Source organism: Berghia stephanieae, chromosome 7 (assembly GCF_034508935.2).
Source record: "Berghia stephanieae isolate SIO BIC M18660-M18661 chromosome 7, UCSD_Bste_1.3, whole genome shotgun sequence".
NCBI lineage: Eukaryota > Metazoa > Mollusca > Gastropoda > Nudibranchia > Aeolidiidae > Berghia > Berghia stephanieae.
The window spans coordinates 13,238,406-13,258,164 of record NC_088366.1 but is presented as its reverse complement, the minus strand read 5'-3'; the positions used below and the strand labels follow the sequence as shown (position 1 = coordinate 13,258,164).

Genomic DNA, 19,759 nt, shown 5'->3' with positions numbered 1-19,759 from the left:
ATTTCAGTTATTCATAATACACAAGACTTTGTTTTAGGTTCTAATGTTTCTTCGATTCCTCCTTTAATTTCAATCCATATTCACACTTTCACGTAAGTTTAACATCAGTTGTTGTTTTTTTATTATTTCAAGTTTGTAACATAATATTGTTTGATTGGGTTTGTTTTGTTTTTTGTTTTTTGTTTTTTTTTTTGTTTTGGGGGGGGGGGGGGGGGGGGGGGGGGGGGGGGGGGGGGGGCGGGGGCTGTATTTTCTTTTTTGAGTGAATTAGTTTTTGCACGTTGTGATAAAAACTGCTTTACTGCCAGGGCTCGATTAAAGTTGTTGAAATAGGGGTTGGGACTGGGGAGAAGGGAGGTCTGTCTGGTGAATATCCTCATAGTCTAGTGTAGATATCTCGATATAAATCCTTGGAATAAATCTATTTCTCTGGAGTCTGCGAGAATTTCTCAATTCTTAAAATAAACGTGAAGAACTTTTATTAAAGACTCGTTGATAGAGGTATGATTCCGATCGATGCTTTTCTTTTGTTTTTTAAATTTAATCACAGAAGAATTTTATTTTTCAAAGATTGGTTAGCGGTGGCTAATCCCTTAGCCTAGGTCGATAGTTCGAGGTCGTGCGTCAATGGATTATAGACAACATCCTCATTGAAATTGAATATCAACATTGATGAGTTCTGTTTCACGTACTGAGATATATGTTTGTCTGTTTAAAAAAGCGATCCCCTTACCTCCCATAGTGGGCAGGGGGGTACATACTTTGTCTTCTCTATCTAGAGAGGTGGGCCTTTGGCCTACCAACCTCCGCTGCACGTCCAACTCGCCTTGAGCATGCATTCACGTAAAATATAAAGATTTTTTTTAAAAACCTACCTCTGTTTCAAAAACTAGAATCTTTCACCTTTCTAAGAAACATTTTGATTTTTCAGAACTTTAGTTCGTTAAAAAATACCGGCCAATCTGACCCGTTGAGTCGAATGAAAACGAAATTTTGTTGTTTACACGGTTCAAAGGAAATGCCGTAAATAAGCTTTCATGGACTTCCTGTGTTGTTTTTTACAGTGTCACGTGACCGTTTTGAGAAATTTGTCGTCTGCTACAAATAATTAGACCGGTAGGGGGTAGATATTTTCGTTGGAGCAGAGAAAAAGTGAGTATTATTTCTTGGGCTTGTAGAGAGGCCTAGGGTCCACCAGCAGTCAAGTTTATTGAATAAAAGAAAAAAAGGCCTTTTTACTGCACTAATGCACCAAATTGCATACCTATCTATGGACACTTTGTTTCGTATCTTTTTCCCAATAAACTTTTTTAAAAACCTGGGGCCAGGGTTGCTAGTTTGGCCTCCTGGTGGCCAAATTTGAGAAATTTGGCCTTTTCCCAAGCCATTTGGCCTCCCAAAATTTGGTTTGGCCACTTGGCCTCCTGAAACCAACTTTTTGGCTTCCTCTGACTTTCCCCGTTATATCGTTTTACTCTGGTACCGGTAAAACTTATTTTATTTGGCAATCTAAATATCTAAATGCAACACGTGCTAACGCCACTGATTGCATTTGCTAATGCTTCTATATATACGAATTTTCCTTATCCTATCTAAATTGTTTAACAAATCTAAAGAGTTTTCGCGAGGCTAAGGTGGGTTTGGTGGTATTTGGGCTCCTGCCGAGGAATCTGGCCTCTTGCTATAGCTAGTTTGGTCTCTTACTCAAAAATGATCTGGCAACCCTGCCTGGCTAGGCGGTACCTTGATAACAGAAACGATACCCACACGATTTCGCGAGGAATTAATCATGAAAACAATTAGGATATAATTTCAACACAACTTTTGAAATTCATCAAGGATTGTCCATTACCGAATGTTTTTTGATAGAAAACAAATGCATCTTCAAATCTAAACTGCTTTTGATGGTAAGCGGTAAGTTTTTAATTTATTTTTCGGTCCAAACGAATGATTTATCCTGGTATAGAAGCTAAGTATTGGTAACACCGGCCCACCTCTCTATCTATATCTGTTTTCCAACATGCTTTCTGTCTTTGTCTTGGAATGAGATTACTTGGTTTTGTCCTGGCCCTGGCCGGAGTCCTAGCTGGGAGGGAAACAGTCAAATGCATAGTTATTGTTTTGGGAGATGATATTTTTTCCCTTGTAAATCATCTCTCTGTTATGTATTATTATTATTATATTTGTTATTTTGAATGTATAATGTAATGTAATGCATTTGAGTGTATTCATCTTTGTTGGATTTTGTGCTTGTGTCTGGATGAGACTTATAGGTGATCTCAAACTAAGTACATTGGTGGTATGCTCGTGGAATTTACATTGATCCCTATTTGTTCCGAGTTCCCCTATGTCTTACTTTTTCTTGGGTGCTTTATTTGTAATTCTAGAACTTTTTACTATCCCATTTTCTTTCTTTTAACTGGCGCTGATATAACCTAAATGTGTTGCAAGCGCCGTAAAACCCTTAAAAACAAACAAAACAAAACGATCCCTGCGAAGCAAATTTCTCAGCACCATTCAAATAGATGGTATTTGAAATTTGCTTCCCTCCTGTTTTCTTCTTTATTTTTCAGCCTTCACACTATTGTTTTTATGGTCTAATATTGCTAACTTTAATTGTAAAAAATTTATCTGAATGTTTATATAGAACACAACATTTATATAGAGTATTTTCCACCCTGCTCAATGCTTGTAATGATGCTTCAGTTTGCCGTATATATATATATATATATATATATATATATATATATATATAATATATATAAAATCAAACTTCGTACAATAACACTTACAATGTCCACCACAGGCTTTATGTAGCCTCATTCACACCTGAATCTAGTGGGTCTATGTTTTAAAATATCCTACCCAAATTGGCAATACCAGGTCCAAAATTTTTGTCATCACCTATTTAGAAACGTCCAACATCACTTGCTTTTATTACAAGGCAAGACATGAATGGAAATGGACAGTGATGTGGATTCCTCCAGGATTGAGGATGTTGTCAATCTTCATGTTTGTATTTTGGACAAGTGACGTTCGCATCTGGGTTACAGCACTTTTTGCCATACCATAAGCCCAGACGATTTGACAGACCCTTATAAGTTCTTGAAATTTTAATAAAAATAGTGGTAGTTTTCACATATTTAACATCTTTAACTGTAATTTTTTATTTGTGAGAAAAGAAAAGATAAGTTAAAGACGATTCAAATGATGTATTTATTTATGCAGCAAAGGTTTTGAAAATATTGCGTGACAGAAGGATTTCAACTGTTTAAGAAAAACTAGGTTATTGAGAACTAAAGAGCTGAATGTATAGGGATATCTGGAGAAAAAGAATACGTAGCTATCAATTTTGGAATTGATTAAAATTCAGAGCTCAATGTCTCCATGACATAAACCATGAGTCTGAAAGAATCACACATCCGAAAGAAAAAACCCTCTTATTTAATTGACCCATTGCAAAGCATTTTCATTTGGTCTACACTGTTGAAGACATCAACTTTGAGCAACCAGACAATTTGGTCTGATTCTTTGAACTTCTATCGAATGATAATTTTTTTAAAAATCAAGTTTTAATGCTACCTCCGTTGGAGGGGTGGGGATAATAGTAGTGATGCGACTCAAAACTTCATTTAAACTGTTTCAAATTGGATAACATGTGAAAAGTGCCTCACTCAAAGTCACAACACCAGTGTCTTTGTTTTGTGATCCTTATCATTAATCTGGACCAGCACAGCATCACTTGGCTTTGTCACATGAAGAAATACCTTACCGCTCATGTCATTGAAGCCACAACAATTTTAAGGGGGTAGTCGATATTTTTTTTTTTTATTATTTAACTAACGATAGTCAACCATGCAAATCATTTAGATTACAGCATCATTTTTTTTTCAAGAGCATTTTAATGTTTTTAAGTTATTCACAGGACATCAACATCAGATGGAAAGGGTGGTAACTGTGGCAGTTGTTGGGGCGGGTGCCGCTGGATTGTGTGCCTTACGGCTTTTGAACCACAGCTCTAGTAACGGCTCAACAACATTCAAGGCTACAGCATTTGAACAGTCTAAGCAGGTTGGAGGAACTTGGTTCTATACAGAATGTGTTGGGATGGATGAAGATGGTTTGCCTGTGCACTCCAGCATGTACAAAGGCCTAAGGTAATATTCAGACTTAATAGCATTGAATTGAAAATTAGCAACACCAGTTCCTCTTCTTCCTTCCAGAAAGATGTAACTAGCGCTATCAAAAAATAATTTTATGTTGTATATGAGTCAATGACAATATTATTTTATAATTACTTTTCATTAAATTATTGGGAGGGTGGGGGGGGGGGGGGTGGAGGAGATAAAATAAATATGTTTTGTACCTAAACTGATCAGCTCATAATGATTATGATAATCACACAGTGAAACTTTGCTATGTACCCAACTGACATACTGACAACCGATAATTAAAATCTACCACTGTTCCACTTTTGGTATCAGCCTTAGGGTTTGTGGATCATTTTGTTTATGTTCAAATCTGGTAGATTTATAAAAGCTAATAATTATGTCATTGAATTGTATGTTCTGGAAGATATTGTCTTTTTGTATAAGGCCTCTTTTGTAATAGCCTCATTTGTAAAATATTTGGCTTTGAGGCCGGTTATCTTTCAACTAATTCAAGTAATATTGATATATATTATATACATGGATGTGTATGTGAGTGTGTGTGTGTGTTCAGTTTGTTGTTTTTGTTCTTTGTTGTTGTTTTTTAGGGGGGGGGGGGTAGATCAAATTTTGATTTTTTAAAACTAAAGAATCAGTATTTTAAACAAATGTTCTAATAGAAATTGGAAAAAATGATTGCCAGATTGTAAAATAACTATCGAATCAAATTTTTAACGCAATATTTTATGTTTTGTTTTCTTGTTTGTTTTTTTTTTGTTTTTTTTTTTTTTTTTTTTTTTGGGGGGGGGGGGGGTATGTTTGTTTTTGTTTTGTTTTGTTTTGTTTTGTTTTGGTTTTTTAAATCTAACTTCTAATGACTTATTCAAAATTTTTCTGTTTCATTTTACCAGGACCAATTTACCGAAGGAGTGCATGGCCTACCCTGACCATCCCTTCCCATCCCACCTTCCATCATTTGTCAAACACGAAGACGTACAACAATATCTAGAGGATTACACAACACACTTTGATCTATGGAAAGACATCAAGGCAAGTTTTTATCTTGAATTTCGTGTAGTTGTTCAAGAAATTCTAGGGAAAGAGTCACAGCTTTGATTTGAGATAAGTAACTGTAACCCATTGCCTTATGACTGTATATGTCAGAATTGAATTCACGGTCCAGTTTGTGAAGACTTTAGGAATAGGTTTTTATGTGTTATTGACGAAAATGAATATAATTTCTAAATCTGAAAAAGACTAACATGTCACATTTTTTATCATTTTAACTATAAAATTCATTTTTGGCATCTGGCTACCCCAACACAATTCTGAGGTTGTGAATCAAAAATAATGATACTAGTAATAATAATAATAATATTAGTAATAATAATAATAATAGTAATAATAATAATAATAATAATAATAATAATAATAATAATAGTAGTAACAGAAGTAATAATAATAATAATATATAATAATAATAATAATAATAATAATAATAATAATAATAATAATAATAATAATAATAGTAATAATAATAATAATAATAGTAATAATAATAATAATAGTAATAATAATAATAATAATAACAATAATAATTATAATTATTATTATAACTTGCTTTTAGATACCACTGATACGCAATTTCGCATGTTGACCTCCTTTTTTTCTACTCCTGACCAGTTTAAACAAATCGTTAAACACATAAAACCTGTGTCTGACCAAGATAATCAGTTTGGAGTGAAATGGGAGGTAACCACTGCCGATGTGTCAAACAAGGATGACAAACATACCCAGTCATTTGATGCTGTCCTGGTGTGTAACGGGTATGTATCTGTATAATTCTGTATAATGGTCATGAAAAAGCACCATTTTTTTACATTTTGGCTAGAAAACTTTTACCTCAAATTTTGATAAATTGCGGCTATGTGGTCATGCAGTATGACAACCACTTTCGGATTGGAAGGTCCTGGGTTCGAGTCTCGCTCAGCGCATAGTGAGTCCTTGGAAAAGGCTCTTTACTCACATTCTCTCACCGTACTGGGTGTAAAACGAGTACCTGGCCTTTAACAGTGTTGTCTCTGTCCAAAAAAATTTGTAATATCGCCTAACAGGCATCATGTCCCATCCATGATGTTAAGTGTTGCTATTGGCCAGGGACCCCTTGTAAAGCACTTTGAGCACGTTTAGTGGATATTGCGCTATATAAAAGCTCAATTTTTTAAATTTAAAAATAAATAAATTAAGATGATCCTCAATTTGTCACAAATTATTAATCTTACATGTAATATTGAATAAAGCAGCTTAATAAAAGGACAAAATACTAAACACTAAACATTCCGGCTCAAATCTCTTTTTCAGCCAACAACAAAAGCAGTTAAAATGGTAACAAATTATGGATCAGGCACTCGTGTCAGATATAAATCTGTAAAGATGTGTATTACCTCCTGATTACTGATCCAGCATGCTACCATTACTCCACAGAAGTCAACCCTGGGTGGGGTTCTGACCTCCCATAGTGTCTTCTATCCGCCTATATCTGTTTTCCAAATTGCTTTCTGTCCTTACTTAGTTTTGTCCTGACCCTGGCTGGAGTCCTTGACTGGAAGGGAAAAAGTTGATTGTATAGTTATAATTTTGGAAGATGATATTTTCTTTTCTTGTAAATCAACTCTCTGTTATGTACTGTTAATTTTTTATTTTTAACATATGATTTGTAAATATTTGAGTATATTCTTCTTAGTGGGATCTTGTGCTGGTGTCTGAGACTTTTAGGTGATCTCAAACTAAAGACTTTGATAGTGTGCTCCTGGAATCTACTGTACCAATTCCCCTTTATCTTACCTTTTTATGGGTGCTTAAATTGTAATTCTAGAACTTTTTACTATCCCATTTTCTTCCTTTTTACTGGTGCTGATATGACCTTAATGTGTTGCACTCGCCGTAAGACCCTGATATACAAACAAACAAACAGAAGTCACCCTATATTATATTATTTACAAGAGTATGTGTTTCTGCTGTGACCCTTTCCTGCATCATAAGATACACAAAAGAAGAAAGGATGAGGAGGAAGACCTTAGAGCATGTTCCATTTTTAGTTTGAATATTAAAATGGTAATAGTGTAATGGAAGTATTCCTAAACGTATTCAGGCGGTCTGAGGTTCAATCCCCAGTCGAGGCTGGATGATTTATTTCTTGTATTTTTTCTTTCTGCTTTATCTGGCATTGTTTCATACACACCTTACCAGATTTTTATCTTAAACTAGTACCTGCTTCTTACGTTGTTGTTTGATATTTTACAAAATAAAAAGGGGACAAACCCTTTTGTCCATGTCCTCATCCTTTCATGTTCAATGTCTGTTTGTTTTGATGCAGGAAAGGGTTCACAATGGAAATGCGTACTCTGGTGAAGAATATAGGCATTGAGTTGTCCAACTTAATATCTTTTCCAGGATAATGACAGCATGGCTTAGCAGTACGTTCTTTGCTTCGTACCTGAAAGGTAACGAGTTCGATCACCCGCTGCTGCGCTGTGTGGCCTTGAGCAAGTCACCTCATCCGAGCTCAATTTTCGGCGCTGCACTGTGGCTGATGCCTGGGTTATTCCAGTCTTTCCTTGGAATAGACCCTAGAGACAAATTTCCCCTATGGGATGAATAAAGGGAATTTTATTTTATTTGATTTTATTTTTATGTCAGACTGATAATCAGGTCTGAGGTTCAATCCCCAGTAGAGGCAGGCTGAATTAACTTTGTGCTTTTTCTAACACTTTGAACACCGCTTTTCTGATTTTGAGTCAAAACAGTAATACTTCATTGTAAATATATATATATATATTTTATATATATGTAGTCGAACTTGTGCTCATGGCCACTTGTATAAGGCGACCAGCCTTTGTGGCTGACCGTCTATGCAGAGATCCGCTCACTGAGCAGAAATAGATTTTTCCATCGGATTGTTTGCTTTTTTTCCAATATCAATGTGTCCAATGTATCCCTCCAGTCACTATGCCAAGCCTCTCATGCCGACAGTGCCAGGACTTGAGATGTTTGAAGGACACTTGATCCACAGTCATAACTACAGGGAGCCCCACGCATACGTTGATAAAACTGTGGTTGTGTTGGGGGCCAGATCTTCCGGACTGGATATAGCCTGTGAAGTGGCTGGGGTAGCCACGCAAGTAAGTGTCCAACAGTGCAATTTTATATTTGTATCAGTGCATGGCATAATCAGTCGGAAGGTGAAAAGTTTGGATTTTGCATTTTCTGAAAGAATATGCTCCTCAGAGCATTTTAATCTTTATTTGAATTAAATCGGCTACTTTTTAATGAAGTTATGGTCAGATGTATGGGAAAGGTATCCAGCAACTTTTATCAAATTTCATACTTTTTCAACTTGACTAGCTGTAAAAAAATATTTAGAAGTGAAATTAAGCTTTTATATTTCCCGAAGTTGTACAAAAAGGGTTGATTTAATCATTTATGACAAGAACGCATTTTTTATTTTAAAAATTGATCTTCTAACTAAACTTGACAATATCTCAGTTCAAACCTTTTCACCATCCGACTGATTATGTCATTCACTGTAACATTTATTATTAACTGCTATAATCTGGAAAAACACGTATTAAAAAATTTGGTCAGAAAACTCATCCTTCAAATTTTCAATTGATTTAAACGACCCTCATCTTGGCAAAAACTCTCAAACCTGGAATTTTAAGGAAGACCTCATGAGGTCCCAGGTTTGAGAGTTTTGTCAAGATTAAAGTCATTTAAAAGATTTGAAAGATGAGTTTTCTGGTCAAATTTTTAAATCCGTGTTTTTCTAGACTATAATATGGCAAGAGAATTTGACTGTCAGGAAAGTATCATAATCTTTTATTGTTGTTGTTTGGACATGTGTATGGGCAGCAGTACTCAGTCAGAAGAAAGTGAAGGAGAAGAAGGAGAAAAAATAGAGGAGAGGGACAGAAAAGGGAAGAGCAAGATCACGGTAATGATTATGATGCTGATGAATGTTATTTTTATTTATTATGATATTTCATTTTGGTCTATGATTACGACAGGTTTACTTGAGCCACAACAGACCAAGACTGTCCACATTCCTTCCGTCCAACGTAGAACAGAAACCTGGCATCAAGTGCTGTCACAAACGTGTGGTAGAGTTTCACGATGGCAGCGCTTTGGAAGTGGATGCCATCATTTTGTGTACAGGATATCGATACGATTTCGGTTTTCTTGACCAAAGCATTGGAATCAAAGTGGAAGACGAGAGAGTTACTCACCTTTTCAAGCACTTCCTGTCTGTGGATTTTCCCTCCCTAGGTGTTGTGGGCATTGTCAAGACGGTACTTCCTTTACCGTTGTTCCACCAACAGATTCAATACTTCAGGTGAGAGAATCCTTTTTATTTTACTCATTTCTCAATATATTTTAGCTCATTTGAAATGTGGCGCTTCCTGTGAAAAGATTACTGTTATCAGGCTGCATAGACAAACTGTTAAAACTCTGGAGATCGCAAGTAGCAACACTAGTGCCTTGATCTGGATTCATACTGTTTTTGAGATATTTGTATCACCCATTATTAGATATCAAACTTGAGGATGATACAATCTTGATAGTTCCTTTTAGTATTTTTTTTTCCTTAGGCTGATATAACCTACTCACATTGCAAGCGCCTAGCATTGATTTCCTAAAATCATGGACATGTACATTTTACAATGTTTCCTTTACCTATAGCTCTCTATTAGTCCTTCAGAGCCATAAGACTCATGGAGGTGAAGTTTATCCCAGTTTCTATTATGTGAAATGGACAATAACAATTGCTTGCTACCCTTTTGATAAGATGCTCGTCTATCGCAAAGTTGTTTGGGTTTTTTTTTGGTTTTTTTGTGTAAATTCTAACAGACCTAGCCTCCCAATCTCTACTGGGTGGACTTGGGATTAATTACCGTCCCTTTACATGTGAAGCAAGTGCTCTACCAACTGAGCTATTATTTATAAATTGCTATTCATGGCATCAGTGGCTGAGCATGACACTATTTCTTCTTATAACGAAGTCAAGTAATGTTGAAGATGGATAATGATGCAATTGGTGACATGGATTTGATTTGATTTGCATATTTTCAAGTTCTTTAACGTCCAAAATTGGAAGGACATTTCTACCAAAATACTTAGATGCAAATAAATTTGAGTTCTACTTATATTGAAAGGTGTTGGTTTCACTCTGGTGAACCTGTTGAAAATAATTAAGGTTTTTCTTAGAAATATATCAACCTTTTTTTAAATAAAAGGAGATAAATCAACATAAACCACCCCCTTTTTTTTTTCTTTTAGTCATTTCTAAGTCTGTGCAAATTGAATCAGAAAAAATGGACCACCAGTTATTTTAACCTGTAAATATATATTTATCCAGGGAGTATTTTCAATCTGTGTCACCCATCCAGTTTCTGATCATGCTCAACTGAAATGTTGGTTTTGTGGAATTAGGGCTTCCAAGATTGTGGTAACTATTTTGTTAGTTAATTAACCGAAGCTGGATCAGTGACATTACCAGTTTTAAATGAGGTAACTGTTTGCCCAACACTAGTTTGATGGCAAAACTCTGGCTTTAATCATGAATTCAGATGAAGACACTATACCACATATTATTCCACTCAGCTCGGGTCAAAACGAATACCCATGCTATGGGAAGTAATTGATATTGTAAAAAAAAAGAAATGGTTTCTAACTTGAGATTTTCACCACATGAACTTGAAATGGCAATTTTGATTTCCTTTCACCTGAAGAAAACAAGAAAGCATTTTTGAGTACTTAAAGCATGTGAAATTGGGACCTTGTGATATTTTAAAAAGTGCATAGATTTTGATTTTAGGCGATTTTTTTTTTTAATTTCAGATCTATATTAGACGGGACTGGCACACTGCTGAGTAAGAAAGAAATGCTGTCAGATGAGGAGGAAGCTTTTAACCTTTTGATCAGTGAGAACAAACCTGCTCGATATGCCCATGACCTCAATGTTAAACAATTTGATTATTTGAAAGATCTGGCCGATTTGGGTCACTTTGAAAATATCCCGCCAATCATTGAGAAAATTTACATGGCTGCCAGTGTTATCCGTCTTGCTAATGTAACGACATACAGAAACAATGACTTTGTCATGACTGAGGATAACACCCATTTCAAATTGGTGGATCGGACAAGAAATTCCTCCTGATTGCCATCTTGATGTCAAGCTTGTTGTCATGTATAGTATGGATCGTTTATTTGAATATAACAGTTTCAAGAAATATCTATATGTAGAAAACATCTTCACCCAGTGACAAAAACAATGTCAAACAGAACTGATTTTAAGATAGGAGTCCAAATTAGTACAGTCAAGGATAGATATATTGACAGCGTTGTGACTGTGTCAAAATACGGGTATAATGTATCATGTTGATATGTCATGTCATTCATTCCAAAATTTAAAGGGAAATAAATTTAAAATCTAGATCTCAGAAAGAGATGTCGATCTTGATGATTTGGCCGCCTTGAACTCTCTGCTTACCAGCCATTTTCAGAACTTTCCCCTAAACTCCACACTTACCAAACATAAAAAGATATATTTCTTACTCAAATAGACAAGCAACAGGTATGTTCTTCTACAATACAGTGTCAAGTTAAAATAGCTATAATCAAAAAATCCTCTAAATTTTGTGATGTACAAAAGAAATTAGAATAAGAAAATTGTTGGTTACATTGTAACGAATGTGACGATTTTCCTATGATTGGTAAGGAGAGGGTTTAGAGATCTATTTTTTAAATTTAGGATGTTTCACTTAATTTGACTTTAAAAAGTAAGTTATTGTGGTCTGTATCTTAAGGTCAGGAATCATTTTATAGAACCTGTCTTCACCACTGTCAATGGCGTCAAATCAGGATGTTGCTGTGCAAAGCAACATATGTGACCCTTCGCCTCAAAACGGTATTAAGTCGGGATGGTTAAGATGTTGAAAATTGAATTTATAGCCAGAAATATCAGACTTGTGTTGAGTTTGTATGTTTTATTGAGGAGAATGGATACCATATTTTAGGGTGCAATTGCCGACAATTTATATTTTTGACCAGTTTGACATTTAATTCGGTTTTTAAGCATCTGGTTCGTTCCGACATAATACCGTTTTGAGACGATGGGTCACATATGGGATTTTTATGCCATATATAGATATAAGCATGTTATCGATATTAAGTATAATCTATATATCATCTGCTGTTCTGCATTGCATAAGTCACTCAACTCATATGCAAATGCATTGGTGTCCAATTATTTGGCCCATTGGCTTAAAACAGTGTTATATCAGGGTATATTTGGTGCTTAAAAGTAAATTTATTTTCAGATATATGAAACTTGGATCAAACTCATCTGTGCTAATCAGGAGAAGGAATACAACTTCTTCAAGAGTGAAAAATTAATATTTCAAAATCTGATCTCTTTAACTTAAAAGCCAATTTTCGTCACTTGGGTCGCCTCGACATTAAATCTGTAAGGCAGTGGGTTACAGATGGGTTGATCATTCGGGTTTGGTTGTTTTGTTTTTTGTTTTGTTTTGGTTTTTTTAGGAAGGGGGGGCGGTATTTGTTTAGATTTTTTTTTTTCTGATCCCTTTTGTCTACCATGCAGTTAGTCGATAGCTTAGTTTGATATTTTAGACAATTAAACTGAACTTATGGTAGCTTCGAATCATAAAGCCTCTATAAGTAAACAAGCCGAATCACTCATATCTAACACTGTTATTATGATAACGCTCATCACAGTGGCTGTAGCAGTAATGAATTGGATTGGGTTAGTGTAAAATTGAATTCTGTCTATTTCGAGTTAGTTTTGTTTGTGTTATGCATTTATTCTGTATTGAACCTGTTATATTCATTTTTGGTCCATACTTTAACAGTACACAGCTTAAGGCAATCTGGTCACTCAAAGTCGTCTACAGAACGTAACTGACATAGAGAAAGCCTTTTCTACTTTTATGCCAGATGTTCTTTTCAATTTTTGATCAGATGATGGTTGTGATAAATCTTAAATTATCTTTTACTCTGAAATAGAAAACCTCATTTTCACTAGACTACACATTTAATCTCTTTTAACCATACGGACCCAATTAATCACACATACACACACATACACACACACACACACACCCACACAACTAGTCATAATTTGCTCAATTTCTTCTCTCTTACTATTTTTTTTTTTTTTCAAGAAAAGAAGAATGGATGATAGCCTATCCTCTAAAACAGTCTGCTAGTCATTGGAAAGGAAGGATGGGTGGATGGCTGGATTAATTGATTGATGAATAAATGGATGGATGAATGTATAAATTGATGGATGGATGGATGCCATTTATGCATATATGAATATGAATAGTTTTTGCATAAATCAAATAAGCGGAAGAGATGTCTAGCTGAAAATATTTTCCATTTTACTGACCAGACAATCTGTTTTCTAATTAAACTACGCTTCTTTTATTCTTAATGTAATAATGATCTATACATTTTCAAACAGGCAGTTGCAATCGGGTATAGAAAATTTGAATTTTAAATTTATACAGATTTTATATTTTATCATGTTTTTATCAGATTCACAATGTGTAAATTTTATAGAGGTATGATTGACTCTAGCTTGGTTATACAGATGAAATATAGAACAGTTCGCAAAAGTCAGCTCACTTGAAGTCACCATCTGTAGGCTCTCCTGGGGGTTTTTTTTTCTCCCTTTTGTAACTAAATTCCTGATAAAGGCAACAGCTTCAACCAGAATTAAGTTTTAAAGTCAAAGCTTCAAGATGACTGACAGACATAGTGAAAGAGGAAGAGTGAAATTACAGTGTGAGAGAAAGAAAGGGAGAGAGGGATTGCAGTGTATTTTAAAGTCAGTCTGAATAGTGATTTGCCATTCACTCAACATTTCTTGGTTTAGAATACATCAATTAATTGACTAAACATGGAAAATGCCAACTATAAAAATGGTTCTTGAGTGATGCACAAAAGGTATTATATTAATGTTGATGGTCAAACTAACTTGGTCTGTGGATCACGCAATTGAATGTCTGCACACGTGCAATGTTCTGCTTACACCAATGAATCGAACATAAATTTAGGAACAATATCAATTCATCCACAGTTGAGACACAAAAATACATTATGGTCATTCGCTGGCTGGAAGACTAAAGCCCCCTACTCAACAGATTGATAGAGCTCGTAAACCGGCATGCATTACTGATATTGATTAATTAAGAGGTACCCAGCCTATCACTATCAATTCTCATAATCCGTATCATTGCACATGCTCTAACTACTGTCTTTCTCAATGCTCCATTTGAAATGTCAGAAGGAATATGATGTTCTCAACCTTGGATTTTAGTTGAAGCTTCTTCAAAATGTGAGTCGATTGCACTTTGTAAGATAAAAGCGATATTGAACAGAATGATTGAGTGCATAAGAAAACTATTTGAAAGATTCAGAAAAATTGGAACAATTTGACAAAGTTTGTAATTGTCACATTTCAAGGGGAGATAAAGCAGATGAGAATCAGTAATGTAGAGGACGTAAATGAAGATTCAAGCCGTGCCAGCAAGGCTGCTATTTTGTCATACCAAGATAAGCGAGATATGCATTTCAAATAAAATGATGCATTAACTCACTCAACCCTAACACCGACTATATCCGTAGTTTACCCGGGTTACTTCCACCCCGTGCCTATTTATTACATTTTTCTGAGACAAATTATAGGCATAGTATCACAGCTAATATTTTTAATTTTTACACGTAAATGATAGTTGAATAAATATAGTTGAATAAAACTTTGTACATACATTTTTTCCTATTTTGAAAAGTAGCAAAAATCTCTAGGATTGAGTGGGTTAAAGTGGCTGGGGGTGTGTTTGACAGTATTTGCACAAAAATAACTCTGTGACTTTTGTCAAAAGAGCATTATCTAGTAGATTTCTACTTAAAGCATTGTTTAACGTAAGGCCGTGCTGATTTCATGTGCCAAAGACCATGACTAATCCCAATGCACTGTTTCCCTGAAACCAAATAAAGATCCCTGAACTAAGTCAACAAAATTCTATGGTTCTGAGATGCTGACTTTGAACGGACTGCTCTGTGTGGGATAAAATGTGTGTGGAATTGAAAACAGTTCAGCGTTCTGTTTTCATTCCAATTTTTTGTTGTTTTTTTTTCTAATGTGCACTCAACAGAGGTGGCACATGAAATATTAAGATTGATATTGTTCAATATTTTGCTGTGATTTATTACGAAAATTGTGTTATATTTAAGGAACTATCCCATTTTATCATTTAATCAAATGTGTGTTGTGTATTCGATTTTGCCCTCCATATGTATATCATATGACCATGTCATGTTCTGAATTGTGAATGTTTTTAGCTTTGCAAGGAGCCCTGTCTGAGTTTCTTTGTGTGGGAGATATTTTTTCATTGTAAATCTCTCTCTCTCTCTCTCTCTCTCTCTCTCTCTCTCTCTCTCTCTCTCTCTCTCTCTCTCTCTCGTATATGTCTGTGTGTGTGTCTGAGTATGTAAGTGGGAATCTATAATCTTTTTAATTTTTTACTGGTGCTGAAATGATCCAAAAAGTGTCGCGCAACTATGGACAATTCAAATGCCCTTATTTTGTATGTCCTTCCTCAAAACTTTGTATTTCTTTTCTCATTTTGATACAATATGCTTTGGTTTTCCCCAGACACTGGCTGAGATTATTTACTGAGAGTGAGCGTAATTATTGTCAGTTTGGCGTTTCTTTTTGCTTTGCTTTGGGTTTTTTTTTTCTAATGCAGGAGATATTTGTTTTTTTCTGTATACATGATCCCTCTGTGTGATTGCATGTTTTGTCTGTGTGTTTGTATATCTAAAAAATGATCCGGCTGTGTCGTTGACAATATTCCACCTGTGTGATTATGTTTCTGTGTGTGTGTGTAGGTCTAAAAGGTTTTCAGGTTGTGTCAGTGACAATCTTCCATCTGTGTGATTATGTGTTTGTAGGTCTAAAAGGTTTTCCTGGTATGTCAGTGACAATCTTCCACCTGCGTGACTCTGTGTGGTTTAGATCTAAAATGTTTTCAGGGTGTGTCAGTGACAACCTTCCATCTGTGTGATTATGTGTCTGTGTGTTTGTAGGTGTTTTGAGCACATTTAGTGGATATTGCGCTATATAAAGCTCAATTTTTAAATATTTTTTTTTAAAGTTTCAGGGTGAGTCAGTGACAATCTTCCGTCTGTGTGTTTGTAGGTCTAAAATGTTTTCAGGGTGTGTCAGTGACAATCTTCCATCTGTGTGATTATGTGTCTGTGTGTTTGTAGGTCTAAAATGTTTTCAGGGTGTGTTAGTGACAATCTTCCATCAGTGTGATTATGTGTCTGTGTGTGTGTGTAGGTCTAAAATGTTTTCAGGGTGTGTCAGTGACAATCTTCCATCTGTGTGATATTGTGTCTCTGTGTGTGTAGGTCTAAAATGTTTTCAGGGTGTGTCAGTGACAATCTTCCACCTGCGTGACTGTGTGGTTGTAGGTCTAAAATGTTTTCAGGGTGTGTCAGTGACAATCGTCATCTGCGTGATTATGTGTCTGTGTGTTTGTAGTCTAAAATGTTTTCAGGGTGTTAGTGACAATCTTCTATCTGTGTGATTATGTGTCTGTGTATATTTTTAGGTCTGACAATCTTTCATCTGTGTGATTATGTGTCTGTGTGTTTGTAGGTCTAAACGTTTACAGGGTGTGTCAGTGACAATCTGTGTGATTATGCGTCTTGTCTTTTTAGATTAAAAAATTATCATGATGTAACTTTATAAAGCGCTTTGAGCATGTTTAGTGGGTATCGCGCCATATAAAATTTTTTTAAACCTCAAAGCTCAAGTGTCAGTTTTATAAAGTCAAATGTCGACATCAATATATTTATAAGTATGTCATGTTGAAATCATCCTTTAATCGGATTATCAAGGCTACCCAGTTTAAATTTATTCAGGTTGTTATTCATTTTGTAAGCCACGTGAATGCATTGTTGGTCAATGTCTGGGGTAGGTAGAATTTCCGTCAAGGCAGGGCTATGTTGGTTTCTCTTTGCTAATGGATTCTACAACAATCCACACTTCACAGCTTTGCTTTCTTTTCTATCCCCCTATATCATTGTTGCTTTTCACAGGGATTTCAATCCTTGCTCTGGAATGAGATCATTTGATTGGCATTGGCTCTGTCTGAAGTCTTGGTCACAGGAAAACAGACGAATTTATCCTGTTATAAATCATTTTTCTATTATATAATGTTATGCAATTGTTAGGTCTTAAACATAATGATCATTTTGTAACAATTTGAGTGTATCCCTTTTGATTTAGATCCTTTACTTATCAGTGTCATTTTGGGACTGACATATGTTCCCTTTTTGAACCAGTTCCTCTTTGTCATACTTTTTCTGTGGTATTTAAATGTAATTTTAGAATTTTTTGACTATCCCATTTTCTTCCTTTTTACTGGCGCTGATATGACCTAAATGGGTTGCAAGCGCTGTAAAACCCTTAAAAACAAAAACAATGACATTTTTCTCCTTGGGTCTATTTCGCAGCTCTGTTTAATTTATCTGCTGTCTTACTTTTTTAGGTGCTCGTTAGCTTGATCTAAATCTTTTTACTTCCTTCACTTCTTCCTTTTCGTTGGGTGCTGAAATGATCCGAAAGTGCCACAAATGCTGTAAAAGCCCCTAAAAATAAGCATACATCTTTCAATGTTTGTTTCATGTGATCGCATCACGAGTGAATTATGTATAATATGATCACATTTTCACTTAATGTTTGTGTCATGTGATCACATGGTGGGGTAAGGAAGCTCACTCTTGCTGTGCCTTCTCTCCCACCTGTTTCTGTTTTCTCTTTTCACATTGCTGTCTGTCTGTGTTCTGGTATGAGATTACTTGGTGTTGTCCCTGCACTGGTGGAAATCCTTAGCCAAGAGGAAAACAGTAAAATATATCACTTGTTCTTGTTATGTAGTTCTGTTAGTTTTTAGTTTTGAACATGTTATACTTTCTAAGCATTTCAGCCTTTCCTTCATAGTGGGATCCTTCGCTTATGCCTGGTTGGGACTGTTAGGTTACTTTGAACTTGGTTCATTGCTCTTGGAATTTGCTTAAAGTGTTGCAAATGTCGTAAACTCCTAAAATAAAAGAAAATAAACATTTGTGCAAGTTTTCAATGTTAGTGTCATGTGATCACGCCGTTGTAAATCAATATTTGTATTTATCTGATCATGTCTGCATAGAATACAAGAGAAAAAAACATAGATGATTTTTTTCTTGTATTTTTCTTTCTTGCATTGTCTGACACCTTTCATACACACTTGTTTAGTTCTTTATCTAGTTAAATGCAGCGTTATTACATATTATTAAATACTAAAAAATCAAAAGGGATTTTTACCATTTTCCATGTTGCAGTTAGAATTCCCTTACAGTCAGTCATGGGAACATTGACGCAAAGAGAGGATGAATTTTATGCAGTAGTCGACAGTCTCTTTGGGTTTTTTCTATCCCTCTATGTTATTTGTTCTTTCTAAGGGACTACAAACCCGAAAAATTTGCAGTGAACTATCTAATTGTCCCCGTTTGGATCAGAGTTATTGTTTTCTAAGTACCGCTGTAAATCCACTTATTCTGTGATACTTGTTGATATAACACAATGCTCGAGGCATAATACACATAAAACACATAAAAAATATTGTAAAGATGTCTTTAACCAGCGACATTGAATTTATTTCCAATCATTTTTTTTTTAAATTCAATTATTAATTTGGGGGTCCCGGGAGCTCAGTTGGTAGAGCACTCTCTTCACATGCAAAGGGACTGAGATCGATCCCGGGTGCAGTCAAGATGAGTTCCGACCCCCCTGTCCAACCAGCAGTAAATGGGTAGCTGTGTCTGTTAGGTCAAGTGGAAAGTGCTTTGCGATAGACTAGCGTCCTATCCATAGGGTAGCAAGCAATTGCCATTGTCCATTTCACACTATAGAAACCAAAATAAACTCCAGCTCCATGGGCCAATTGGCTCTGAAGGACTACTTACTTACTTATATTAACCTGTTCATAAACGTTATCACAAAAAGACCAGTAACAGTCTTACATCTCTGGATTCATTATGTCTGAGTCGCATCGCTGTGACTGTCAAGCTGGCAAAAACAGTAAGACACTGTGTTGGGTTAGATAAGTAAACTTGAACCCTTCACTGTAATGTCTGTAATTTACAGGCATTAGTGTAAAGAATACTAGATATTGCCAGATTAGAGGGCAGCGAGGCCCAGCACTATGGTATTTGCTTCGTACCCAGAAGGTACAGAGTTCGATCACTTTGTTGTGTGGCCTTGAGCCAGTCACCTCGCCCTAGCTCTATTTGCGGTCGATGCCTAGGTTATTCCAGTCTTCCCTTGGAATGGACCCTGGAGAAAATTTTTCCCTATGGGATGAATATAGGGATTTTTTATTTTTTTTATTTTATTATTTAACCCAGTGATATCCGGACTGTGATGATTTTTAATGTAATTACCTTGGCATTGAATAAAACACCTCAAATCTTTACAA

General features: G+C 35.5%; 2 protein-coding genes across 8 annotated transcripts in view; one reads left to right on the top strand and one right to left on the bottom strand.

Annotated features, from left to right (window-relative positions):
• LOC144976713 (protein NipSnap homolog 3A-like) overlaps nucleotides 1-1,023 on the bottom strand; it is a 14,880-nt gene extending 13,857 nt beyond the window's left edge. Inside the window, exon 1 of the mRNA XM_078921076.1 lies at nucleotides 876-1,023. The gene's annotated coding sequence lies outside the window, so the exon portion shown is untranslated. The remainder of the gene's footprint in view (nucleotides 1-875) is intronic.
• Nucleotides 17-19,759, top strand: LOC144976710 (uncharacterized). Of its 7 annotated transcripts, XR_013646146.1 has the most exons (9): nucleotides 324-501; nucleotides 3,926-4,157; nucleotides 5,060-5,198; nucleotides 5,832-5,974; nucleotides 8,152-8,329; nucleotides 9,215-9,540; nucleotides 11,046-14,139; nucleotides 14,765-16,405; nucleotides 16,462-19,759. XR_013646146.1 is itself a non-coding variant. In XM_078921073.1 (7 exons), exons 2-7 carry the CDS (start codon nucleotides 3,940-3,942, stop codon nucleotides 11,362-11,364), a joined length of 1,323 nt encoding a protein of 440 aa, XP_078777199.1. In that variant the 5' UTR covers nucleotides 17-92; nucleotides 3,916-3,939; the 3' UTR covers nucleotides 11,365-19,759. The 7 variants fall into 7 exon arrangements, 4 of the variants coding, with proteins under 4 accessions (XP_078777199.1, XP_078777200.1, XP_078777197.1 ...); XR_013646147.1 differs by having other exon boundaries at nucleotides 11,046-16,505; nucleotides 16,900-19,759; XR_013646145.1 differs by having other exon boundaries at nucleotides 11,046-16,649; nucleotides 16,713-19,759.

What these genes read in the sequence shown, in the direction of transcription:
- LOC144976710 (XM_078921073.1), top strand. Translation starts at nt 3,940, where the DNA reads ATGGAAAGGGTGGTAACTGTGGCAGTTGTTGGGGCGGGTGCCGCTGGA. An exon ending in ATCTATGGAAAGACATCAAG is followed by an intron (nt 5,199 to 5,831) that starts GCAAGTTTTTAT and finishes ACTCCTGACCAG; the next exon opens with TTTAAACAAATCGTTAAACA. An exon ending in CAACAGATTCAATACTTCAG is followed by an intron (nt 9,541 to 11,045) that starts GTGAGAGAATCC and finishes TTTTAATTTCAG; the next exon opens with ATCTATATTAGACGGGACTG.